Source organism: Pan troglodytes, chromosome 6 (genome assembly GCF_028858775.2).
Source record: "Pan troglodytes isolate AG18354 chromosome 6, NHGRI_mPanTro3-v2.0_pri, whole genome shotgun sequence".
In the NCBI taxonomy this organism is placed as follows: domain Eukaryota; kingdom Metazoa; phylum Chordata; class Mammalia; order Primates; family Hominidae; genus Pan; species Pan troglodytes.
In genome coordinates this window covers 157472484-157485630 of record NC_072404.2, presented here as the reverse complement: position 1 = coordinate 157485630, position 13147 = coordinate 157472484, and the positions used below count along the sequence as shown (strand labels likewise).

Here is a 13147-nt window from a genome sequence, read left to right as displayed (position 1 = left end):
GTTCCTCAAGTATCATACGGTAGGAGTCTCGACCTTACAGGCCTGAAGGAAAACGTGGCTTATGGCCTGTTGCCCAAAGTGGCATCAACTGTTCTAATACTGAGCAGTCATTTAGGACCCAGGTGTCCTCCACAAACAAATGTAGGGAAAGATTCTATTTGCAGAAGAAAATTCTTCCTGGAATTGGATGTTTGCAGATAACAGATATGGGAGAAGTAAAATTAAACACAATCAATTCCCCTTTGACACCAAAACACATTGACCATCTGTTTTTTTTTTTACAGGAAAAATTGATCCCCCTGCCTGCCCTCATCACTATTCTGAGAGGGGACTGAAGAACCCTGAAAGCAGGCCAAAGCCATGTCCACATGTTCAGTCTTCCTTCAGACGTTAACATTATATTCTTTTTTTTTTTTTTTTTTTTGAGATAGAGCCTCACTCTCTCACCCAGGCTGGAGTGTAGTGGCGCGATCTCAGCTCACTACAACCTCTGCCTCCAGGTTCAAGTGATTCTCCTGCCTCAGCCTGCTTTGTAGCTGGGATTACAGGCATGTGCCACCACACCTGGGTAATTTTTTTGTATTTTTAATAGAGACGGGGTTTCACCATGTTGACCAGGCTAGTCCGAACTCCTGACCTCAAGTGATCTGCCCGCCTCAGCCTCCCAAAGTGCTGAGATTACAGGCATGAGCCACCGCACTGGGCCAACACTATATTCTTACATCAAAGTTTCAAAATCCCAAAGAGCTACCCCCAATACGTTGTTCTGATAAATTCATTAGCCACATGTTATGCATCTCCTGGAGAAGATCATCAACTATTACACACTTAATAATTATCTTGACTTACTGGTGGACATTGAACATCATAAACACTGATGCAACCATGAAGCTTCAAAATTAGAGTTTATCAGATCTGGGAGGAGTACATGAGGTCACCGTGAGAAACTCATTTACTGTAAGTCATTATAATCATCAGCTCTTGTTCCTCATGTCACCTCCAGCATTGCTTTCTCTAATAACATAATAGCTAACTTTGATGATATTCACCATCTGGGCTAGATGCTTCAACATGCACAGTATAAGTAAGGCATTCCTTACTACCAGCCCACCAAAGTAAGTCTTACATCCTCATTCTATAAAGGTGGAAACTAAGGCTCAGAGATGTTAATTAACTGGCGCAACATTGCACAGAGCTATGAAGAGGTAAAGCTAACATTCAAAGCCACCTCTATCAGGCTTCATTAACAGTATACTTTTCATGCTCAGACACATAACTTAACATGCAAATTTCTGCCAGCAAGTGTGCCTGTCTATCAATCTATTGATTTATCTACACTTTTCCTAATAAATTGAATTTAATGCAAAAAATAAAAATGGGAATTGGTGTCAACTGCATGGTAAAATAAGTTTCAACTTACATATGGTATCTCAGCTAAACGATTTCGGCTTACAACTTCTTTCAATTTATTGATGCCACCATAATCCCTGCGACTAAGCTGGAACCCAAGACTCCAATAGGGAGGCAAGAATGGCCGTCCAACAAGCTGAAAAGATAAGTAAGTGCGTAGGCTTTGAGAATAACATTAGCCCCATTTCATTTTCTGTGAAGTTCCCAGAGCTGAAAACGTCAGAGCTAAGAGTAATCTGCTAGAATAATTTGTGAAATTCCACAATCACATCCTTCTTTACTAAGTACATAAATGTATTCCCAACATCAGACGCTAACAAAATTTGCAGAAAATGTTTCAGTAATGGTGTCATCTTAGGGGAAACTGGCGACATTCATTATTCTATAAGTGTTTTTCTGAATATTTGTTCACAGTGTGGCAAGGGCTAATACGGGCACTTGGAATATAGTGGCACAGAGCAAACATAGCTCCTGCCCTCAGAGAGCTTAGAGGAAATAAATAAATGCCTAATATAATTTCAGATAGTGGTGTGTGCAAAGGGTAAAGGAATAAGAACTGATGGGATTAGGAGTGAGATTACAGGCACACGCCACCATGTCCAGCTAATTTTTGTATTTTTAGTAGAGACAGGGCTCTGCCATGTTGGCCAGGCTGGTCTCGACCTCCTGACCTCAAGTGATTCACCCACCTTGGCCTCCCAAAGTGGTGGAATTACAAGCGTGAGCCACTGCGGCCGACCTCAAGTGTCTTCCTTTTCTATAATTTGAGTCAAATGTGAATAGCTAGCAAAGTTTATTCAGGTAGTTCCTTTTCACTGAATTTTAACTTATTGAATGAATAAGCTTTGCTGACTTCTGGGATACATGAATGGACTATGAGTTACTTGAAAGCAGGATGGTGTCTGACTTCTTTTTGCATTTCTCAAGCCTTGCACAGTGTCTCTTTGGAATGCAGAAAGCACCCAATAAAGGTCATCAAAATAAATAAACAATAGATGAAAGACTCACTATCCCAGCATTTATAATCCATACTGTTTACTAATACCTTTTATTTTTCTTTTATTAATTTATAATGAGCATATGAGATAACAGCAGTAAATAATGACTATCTAAATGCAAAGACATACCTCCAAGTATTCCTGAACCACTTGTTCTGGAGTGTTTCCTAGGAATACATAAAAGTCAAGAATGCCTCCAATCGTGCGATAAGTGATCGCAGGAGCTGGCTGAAGGGTAACCTCTGAAAAAATTATAATGAGATTAATTAGAATCTTACGGTTGGAAGTAAACTCTTCTCTGCAGTAGAAATAGCTGAGCCACCTAAAAGAGTCCCAGTCTCATTTTGAAAGGGATGAAAATCACACTGTCTTTTTATCAGAGGATCGTTGTTGGAGTTTATCAAAGTATTGAATGTGTAAGACACGAATGAAGAATTGAGTTTTGATTTTTTCTTAAGATAAAGAAGAACAAATTGTATTTTAACCTGGCCACATAAAAATACAAGCTTCTGGGTTTTGCGAGTAGCTTCACTCAAAAAACGTTTTAAAAATTTTATTAGATGAGTTTGACTACAATTAAATATTTAAAAATAAATAAAAATGCTTATGAGAGTACCATTAATCCAGAAGCTGGAGAAGGAAGATTTGGAGTGGGGAAAGGGTGGGTGGGCTATGAGAAACAGCCTACAAAACACAGCCTTGTTGCCTACAGACAGAAAGCACAATTTACACGTTGAAATCTACAGATATTTTTGCAATGCGTCTATCAGTGGATCCTATTTTCTACAGACTATGAGGGGAAACATTATATCAAAGAAGACCCCTGAAGTGGTTTTCAATGAAAATAATGTCAAGTATCACCTGGATTTGTAGACAGGTTAACCTACTTTCAGGTTCCAGTTTCAACAAAAGTATTGTAGGTTCAAAATGCCTTCTGTTCAACAGTGATCTCACCATAAAAGTAATTTTTTATAAAAGCAGAATCCTAAAACATATTCCTACCTACAGAAGGTAAAAAGATGCTTCCTACCCATGGCATTACTGTTCATCAGAAATACTCCAAAAGAGGAGCCACTGGCATCTTCAAGGCACAAGAAGAATGTATGAGCTCCATACAGATTAATCATGCCCTATCAGCAAAACAGAAGAAAAGTAATAGTGTTATGTGTTGAGAAAGTTTTCATTCACCCTAAAATAAATTCAAAAGCCATCTATAACATATACTTGGTCAACACTTCATGTAGTTTAACATTGTATCAAAAAGGCATTGTAATGATATTATCAACTGGAAAATGAATAAACAAAATATGGTATATCTATACAAAAGAATTCCATTCAACAACAGTAAAATAATCATACACACTGCAATATAAATAAACCTTGAAAGTGTTATGCTAAGGGAAAGAAACAGACACAAACAACCATATATTGTATGATTTCATTGATATGAAATATCTAAAAAAGTCAAATCTATGGGGACAGAAAGTAGGTTAGTAACTGGTTAGGGCTGAAGCAAGCTCTGGAGTTTAAGTCTCAAAGGGCAGAAGGGATCCTATTGCAGTGATGTCAAAGCTATAGAACTGGATTATGACGATGCTTGCCTAACTCAGTATATGTGCTCGAAGCCATTGAATTGCACACTTAAAACAGATGAATTTTTTGGCCTATGAATTATAACTCAATCAAGTTATTTTGTAAACATATTTGCTATGATGTATACCAAAATATTAGCAGAAAGTGATGGTATTATGAGTAATTTTGAATTTTTTACACCTAGTTGTATTTTCTAATGTTTCTGTAGTTAACATATAATACTTAAGTGGTTAAAAAAAAGCTTAAAACTAATAGAAAGAGAAAGAAAAAATATTGAAATCTGTGACGAAGCTGTGATGAGCACTGACCTAAGAAGAGATAATGTGTGTGTGTGTGTGTGTGTGTGTGTGTGTGTGTGTGTAACTCTAAGTGCTGTAAGAATAAAAGAAGTTAAGATTAGAATACGGAGAATGTTTTACAAGTTCCCTGTGTGACAGTATCATCATCTTAGCCAAAGCATAAGGCAATAATACTGATAATGGTAAATACCAGGAGAGGGAAAAGAAAGAATCAACATAATTTGCAAAATTGAGAAGATCAATAAGCCTCAGCTAGATGTAAAATTATAGCCAGGAAAACTAATGGCATCACACTTGATAGCATACAGACAAAATTTTTAAAATACATTTTAAAGAAAGAAAAAAGCAGGGGAGAAAGGCAAGAAAAAAGAAAGGAAGAAAAACAGGAAGGTTGGAAGGCATTACATCTAATTTGTGACTATACAATTTAGGAATGTCAGCTATAGAAAGTCAAACGTAGTACGATTCATAGTATTCAATATTTGCCAGGGTCCTTGACCAAATATTTATTACATGCATTAGCTATTGCTTTTTTGTCTTTGCTCTGCTCAGCAAGTTCACTCCCTCCATTGCATCTGATGCTGGTAGCTGGGCTACAGGTTAATGTGCTACTTGCTTTGTTCATCTCCTGCCAAATACGAATTGCAAAATGTCAGCTCTCTCCCTTGCACCATACTTCAACTTGCAGTTCTTGCATGGATCCAAGAAATATCATCAGCACAATGGAGGCTTCAAGACATGCTCTACAAACCTATGTGACTCAAAGCGTTGTCCATGGAACAATACTTCCTCAAACCCTTTGTTATCAGTCAGCCACAAGACAAGTACAAAAACCAAAAGTCAAAGTTTAGAAATTCTTTTATAGCAATTGAAAAGGGTAATATTTTATGTCTGTTCAACTGAAAATTTAGGCTTTTTTGGTATGTCTTTGAGTTTTTTTATTTCATTTTTTCAGTAATATATTTTAATTGTATTTTACAAAATTATTGCCCATGCTGGATTTTTTTTTTTAAGAAACTAGTCCTTCACTCCAGATAAGCTGAGAGGCATTAATCCAGAGCAGTCTTTCTCCCACTTTCATATGAATGTGAGTCACCTGGGGATCTTGTAAAAATGCAGATTTGGATCCAGTGGGTCTGGGCTATGGCCTGAGATTCTGCATTTTTAACAACCTCCTAGGTAATGCCAACGCTGACGTTTCTGAAACATACTTTCACTAGCAAACACCTAGAACAGTATGAAAGCTGTCAAAAGAGACATTTTTAGTCCACCAAGTTCTACTGAGCTTGGCTCCTACTGAAGCCTTCCTTTCCTCAGTTATTAAACCAAGACACAGTAATTTGGCAGAAGTATATACTAGGTTCTAATATAATCATGAAATTGTATTTCCCATTAAAAGTGAAATTTGTTTTAAAAAATGCTGCATTTCCAATTGCTAGAAAATTTCTAATTTAACTTTTTTATTTTTAATATTGCTATATTCCTGAATTTGTAGGCCTCAAGAACAAATATTCCTCAACACTAACACATCTAAAGTGAGCAAAGTAAAATAGATGTATTCCTGCAGGCTACTTTTAGGAAAGGAAGGAGGGTATCCCTTACTGTGGGCGATACTCAGGAGGAAAGGCACCTCACCTCGGTGGGGGTAGCGTCCCGGGTGAAGATGGGCCAAGTCTTCCAGGTCATATTGTGGCGGTACTGCTGGTGCACATGCTCTCCCAGCCCATACACATTGGCACTGGGCAGTCGGAAAGACAGTTGCAGGTACTGCTGGGCAAACTGGAGGGGCCCGATGCTCGTGTCCAACCTGGGCCATGGGGTAAGTAGAGCAAGAATCACCGAAAAACACTCTTTCCTCTGCCAGGAAGCTATCTTCTCCTTTCCACATACACTTAGACCTCTGTTGTTTCAGGCGTTAGCAATTTTCTTGCTACCTTTGAAGGCCTTTCTAGGGCACCTCTGGTTCTTTGATTCTAGAGGAAGACAGCATTAGTGCCAGGATGCCAGGAGCTCAGGTTGGACAATTGGGGAAAGAGAGCAGAGTTGACTTCATGTTTAATGTGCATCTACTACACACCAGGTACTGCTCTGGGTGTTTTATAAACAAAGTCTCATTGCCCCTAGGAAAAGTGGATATCTTGAGTCCCTTTTTTTGGACAAGGAAACTGATACTGTTGAGGATAGGTATTTTGCCTGATATATAACACAGCTGACTGTTGATCTGCTGGTACCAGGATGTGAATACTGGTTTTACAGACACTAATACTTCTGTTTACTCCAGTACAGTTTGTGAATTAAGCTCAAACTGTTGGTCACTGCTTGATAGTAAAATTCACAGTAAATAATAATTTAAAATGATAGACAATGAAGTTTGAGTTCCAGTATGAATAATAATTTAAAACAATAAAATCCCCTATTTTACAATATATGTAAACCACAAGTATATTTCTGTGTATAAATATATTATACAAATAGATAAACATATTAAATATACTATATATTTAAATATATAAATATATATTATTAAATTTTATATAAATATTTTATATTAAAAAATTATCTTATGTAAAATATATATTTATATATTTATATTTACTATATTAATGTATATTAACATGTATTAAATATTTATATTACATATAAATTAACATTTATTAAATATATTAAATATTTATATTAAATATAAATTAATATATATTAAATAATATTAAATATAAATTAAATATAATTAAATTGATTAAATTAAAACTAAATATAATTAAATAAAAATATAAATTAAATATAAATATAAATTAATATATATTAAATATATGTTAAATATTTTAATATAAATGCATATATAATATGTAAATATATTTAATGTATAAATATGACATATTTGTATATTAAATACATATGTTATATACTATACATTATATTTAATTTAATATATAATATCTATATATTTATATAATTATATTACTTATAATTATACATTATATTATACATAATTATATGACATGTAATTATATATTATATTATATAATTATATATTATATATATGTTATTACATATTTTATTAATATTATTAATATTAATTATATTAATTAATATTATTAATATTAATTATATTAATTAATATTATTAATTATATTATAATTAATATATTTTATTATATTTTAATTATAATTATATTCTGCATTTTTATAATTTAATTTTAAATTATGTATTAAATATATAAATTATATAATTAAATTATATAAATTATATGGAATATATAATTAAATTACATATTTTATATATTTTAAATTACATTTAAATTTTTATAATTTAACTTTAAATTATGAAATTTTATAATTTTATAATTTAAATATAATTATAATGTAATTATAATATTATTAATTATATTAATAGTAATAATATATTATTATATTATATAATTATATATTATATAATGTAATAATATATAATTATTACATTATATAATTATATATTATATACATTATACATTATATAATTATATAAGTATATATTATATACATTATACATTATATAATTATATATTATATACATTATACATTATATAATTATATAAGTATATAATTATATAAAATTTAATAATTATATACAATTATACAACTTAGCAAACATTTTAGTATTACCTTTTAGTATTCTCTGTTTTACGAGCATGATAGGCTAACACTGTTACTTTACAGCAAACTCTTGGACATTTTTCTAATATTCAAACATTTTCTCTAGTTGTACTGATTTCACTGCCCACCCCCAGTAAATCAGAATGAGTAATATTAGAACTGTGTGTTCAAAGATGCACCAGGAGGGTTGAAAAGCTCACAAGACTCTTCTGTTGCTTGTCCTCATTATTTTGATGCTGAAAGGTTTATCAGTAACCTCCACGTAATAGCTCAAATTGGAGGCATCAGCACTCCCATCAACCAGGTTAATATTTTCATGGGAAACTTCATAGCGTATGTTATTAAAGTCAGTGATCTGTCAAAAGAAAAACAGAAGGGACAACTGCAGATAAGACCACTTCCTTGTAGACAGAGCTACATTTGAGACGTTCCATCTCAAATGACACCCCATGAGGATAGCTTCTAATTCTTGACCTTGTGGCTCCTGATTTGTGAAATCACCCAATTACATGTGCCCCATCAAATAAAAATTAGCCTGCCCATGCCATCCAGAGATTCCTGCAGAGAGGGAGAGAGGTACCTTCTGCCTCCACACTTCAAGCCCAATGTGGGCACACTGCTTTCTTCAGAAATGTATTTAGCAGTCACTCCCAAACCAACCTTAAAATGAAACCGATTGGATGTCTGATATTCAGCTGTGAAAAGGGTGGTGGCAACATCATTTCCAAACAGAGATGGTGACGGCAACCTTTTCAACTGGGCAGTAAATCCTAGGGGTGGCAAAATATGGAGAGAGAGAAAAGGAGACTAACTTTTAGTGTTTTGTTTTTGTTTTTGTTTTGAGATGGAGTCTTGCCCTGTGGCCCAGGCTGGAGTGCAAGACGTGATCTCGGCTCACTGCAACCTCCACCTCCCAGGTTCAAATGATTCTCCTGCCTCTGCCTCCTGAGTAGCTGGGATTACAGGCAGCCGCCACCACGCCCAGCTAATTTTTGTATTTTTAGTAGAGACGGGGTTTCACCACATTGGTCAGGCTGGTCTTGAACTCCTGACCTCATGATCCACCCACGTCAGCCTCTCGAAGTGCTGGGATTACAGACGTGAGCCACCACGCCTGCCTGACTTTTAGCTTTTATTTTATTTTGCAGTTAACGTATCTGGGCCATAAGGAGTTGTTCCCAGGCGCAACATCAGGGCAGTGCTCACCTGTGCTTGTATTTGTATGGCCATTGCTGGCTTCATAGCCCCAGTTCCAGGGGAAGAAGCACCTAGGGACATTGGCATCTGCCACAGGCGACCAGCAGCACTTATATTGCCATCTGCAGATATCCTGTAACAATGACACAGAGTTAGCAGTATATAAACTGAGGGAAGGAAAGTATTATCTGTCTATTTATTTATAACCCATTTTATTCCAAGGAGAATTTAAGATAGGTTATAATTACATTCATTAATTTATTTGTTCTTTATTTATTCATGAATCTATCCAACTGTCCAGTATGTATTTATTATCTACCAGACATGGAACTGATAATACAGATAAATAAGACATAGCTTGTGCCTTCAGCAAACTACTGTCTAGTGGCAAATCCATACAATTAGGAAAGCAATTACATACAGTATGATGATATGAGGGCTCCACCAAGTGTGTCCAGGAGCTGAGGGAACACACAGTCACTGTACCCAGCCTAGTAGGCTTGGAGTGGGGTAGGGAGAGCTTCCAGGTAAGTGAAAGGTAAGTCCCATCATGAAGCGCCAGGGGAGGTTAGACAGAGGAACAGTATTCCTGGCGGAGAAAGCAGCAGTGCATGACAGACTCAGAAAAACCACACATTTCTTGTGCCAAAAACATTAAGTATGAGAATGAACCTGGAAATCACATAGTATTTTTACCAAGAGTGGGCTGGAAGCCAGTCCAAGAAGTTTGGACTTTCCCATGAGAAAGAGTCATGCAAGTGGCTAACAATACAGCAAAAGAAGAAATGCATTTCCAAAAAGTAAGCAAAGTGAAGCTAAGAAAACTAGAGACGATTAAAATAAAACTAGGACAGAGGGTAACATAGAAATTCACAATATCTCTACTATGTCCAAGGCAAAAACAAATCACATGTGGTTCTTTCTCAGAGTGGTTTGATTATAAATATTCTTTTGGTGTTATTTAGCAAGATTTATTTTGTAAAGGTCTTATAATTTTCAGGTTAATTTACATAAAATTATTTTGTTACGATAAATAAAACAAATGGCAACTGAGACAACTGTGTTAGAATAAACACAGGCATTCACCTTCCTCACCTAACTAAATTTACATGAAATGACAGAAATGATTTTAAGAAAAAAATTACAAATCTGTTTATAAAACAGCAAAATAAAATGCAATGTGGCAGGTGAGAAATTCAATTACAACTGAATTTCTTTTTTTTTTGAGACAGAGTTTTGTTCTTGTTGCCCAGTCTGGAGTGCAATGGTGCGGTCTCGGCTCACTGTAATCTCTGCCTCCTGGGTTCAAGTTATTCTACTGCCTCAGCCTCCCAAGTAGCTAGGATTACAGGCTCCCACCACCACACCTGGCTAATTTTTGTATTTTTAGTAGAGACAGGGTTTCACCATGTTGGCCAGGCTAGTCTCGAACTCCTGATCTCAGGTGATCCACCCACCTCAGCCTCCCAAAGTGCTGGGATTACAGGCATGAGCCACCGCGCCTGGCCTACAATTGAATTTCAATTACAATTACAACTACAATTGAAATTCAATTACAATTCAAGGTGCGATTTAGGTGGGGACACAGAGTCAAACCGTGTCATTCTGCACCGGGCCCCTCTCAAATCTCTGGCCTCACGTTTCAAAACATAATCATGCCCTTCCAATAGTCCCTTAAAGTTTTAACTCATTCCAGCATTAATCCAAAAGTACAAGTCCAAAGTCTCATCTGAGACAAGGCAAGTCCCTTTAGCCTATGAGCCTGTAAAATCAAAAGCAAGTTAGTTACTTCCTAGATACAATGGGGTACAGGCATTGGGTAAATATACCCATTCCAAATGGGAGAAATTGGTCAAAATGAAGGGGCTACAGGCCCCATGCAAGTCTGAAATCCAGTGAGGCTGTCAAATCCTAAAGCTCTGAAATAATCTCCTTTGACTCCATGTCTCACATCCAGGTCATGCCGATGTGAGAGGTGGGCTCCCACAGCCTTGAGCAGCTCTGCCTCTGTGGCTCTGCAGGTACAGCCACCCTCTCGGCTGCTTTCATGGGCTGGCATTGAGTGTCTGCGGCTTTTCCGGGCATGCAGTGCAAGCCTTCAGTGGATCTACCATTCTGGGGGCTGGAGGACAGTGGCCCTCTTCTCCCAACTTCACTAGGCTGCGCCCCAGTGGGGACTCTGTGTTGGGGCTCTGACCCCACATTTCCCGTCCGCACTGCCCTAGCAGAGGATCTCCATAAGGACTCCACCTATGCAGAGAACTTGTGCCTGGCCATCCAGGCATTTCCATACGTCCTCTGAAATCTAGGTAGAGGTTCCTATACCTCGGTGCTTGACTTCTATGCACTCATAGGCTCAACAACATGTAGAAGCAGCCAAGACTTGGGGCTTATACACTCTGAAGCCACGGCCTGAGCTGTACCTTGGTCCCTTTTAGCCATGTCTGGAGCTGCTGGGACACAGGACCCCAAATCCCTAGGCTGCACAGAGCAGGGGAGACCCTGGGCCCAGCCCATGGAACCATTTTTCTGTCTGAGGCCTCCTGGCCTGTGATGGGAGGGACTGCTCTGAAGACCTCTGACGCCCTGGAGCCATTTTTCTCATTGTCTTGGCAATTACCATTTGACTCCTTGTTACTTACGCAAATTTCTGCAGCTGGCTTGAATTTCTCCTCAGAAAATGGGTTTTTTCTTTTCTATTGCATCATCAGGCTGCAAATTTTCTGACCTTTTATACTCTACTTCCCTTTTAAACATAAGTTCCAATTCCAAACCATATCTTTGTGAATACATAAGCTGAACGCCTTTAGCAGCACCCAAGTTACCTCTTGAACACTTTGCTGTTTACAAATTTCTTCTGCCAGATACCCTAAATCATCTCTCTCAAGTTCAAAGTTCCACAGATCTCTAGGGCAGGGGTAAAATGCCACCAGTCTCTTTGCTAAAACATAGCAAGAGTCACCTTTATTCCAGTTCCCAACAAGTTCCTCATCTCCATCTGAGAAAAGCCATTCAACAAGTCTCAAGGAAGTTCCAAACTTTCCCACATCTTCCTGTCCTCTTCTGAGCCTTTCAAACTGTTCCAACCTCAGCCTGTTACCCAACTCCAAAGTCGCTTCCACATTTTCAGGTATCTTTACAGCAGCACCCCACTAGCTGGTACCAATTTACTGTATTAGTCAGTTCTCATGCTGCTAACAGAGACATACCCAAGACTGTGTAATTTATAAAGGAAAGACATTTAATGGACTCACAGTTCCACATGGCTGGGGAGGCCTCACAATCATGGTGGAAGATGAAGGAAGTGCAAAGGGATGTCTTACATGGCGGCAGGCAAGAGAGCTTGTGCAGGGGAACTCCCCTTTATAAAACCATCAGATCTCATGAGACTTATTCACTACCATAAGAACAGTATGGGGGAAACTGCCCCATGATTCAATTATCTCCACCTGGCCCACCCTTGACACGCTGGGAGTATTAAAATTCAAGGTGAGATTTGGGTGGGGACACAGGGTCAAACCATATCACTTCCATTAAAAAAATGAGGAATGTGTACTGTTAAGATTTAGAACAAGATTTAAAGCTCCTTAATATTTAAACTGAATTACAAAAGAAAACAACCAAAGAGAAGTGTTATGAAAAAAAACTTTAAAAATCAAATTCAATTATCCCAGAAAATAATATAAAAAAATGGAAAATATGAAAGAAAGAGTAGATGAAGTGACTGACAGACTCAGATAGCAGCACTCAACTAAGAAGACTCCAGAAAGAGAAAGGAGAAGACAAATGAGGGAAAGAAAAGCAAATAAAATGTCATGGATCATTAACAACTCAATGTACAACCCAAGACACTAGAAAAATACAAAATACACCCTCAAAAAGTGTGTAAAATAATAAAAACTAAAGCAGTAATTATAAGGAAGCAAGTAACTACATTCATCAATTCAAAACATCCATTGAGTGCCTGCTCTGTTTAAAGAATTCATCCAGATTCCAGTGGCACAGAGTTGTCTGCAAG

At 36.9% G+C, this 13147-nt stretch overlaps 1 protein-coding gene across 1 annotated transcript in view; it reads right to left on the bottom strand.

Moving 5' to 3' along the window:
• The window catches only part of MGAM2 (maltase-glucoamylase 2 (putative)), a 109517-nt gene that overhangs the window by 86106 nt on the left and 10264 nt on the right, over window positions 1-13147 (bottom strand). The window contains exons 3-9 of the mRNA XM_016945510.4: window positions 9139-9262; window positions 8593-8702; window positions 8133-8287; window positions 5936-6107; window positions 3439-3538; window positions 2538-2650; window positions 1421-1546 (exon numbers count right to left, since the gene is read on the bottom strand). Of these exons, the coding sequence (XP_016800999.4) occupies window positions 1421-1546; window positions 2538-2650; window positions 3439-3538; window positions 5936-6107; window positions 8133-8287; window positions 8593-8702; window positions 9139-9262 (900 nt within the window). The remainder of the gene's footprint in view (window positions 1-1420; window positions 1547-2537; window positions 2651-3438; window positions 3539-5935; window positions 6108-8132; window positions 8288-8592; window positions 8703-9138; window positions 9263-13147) is intronic.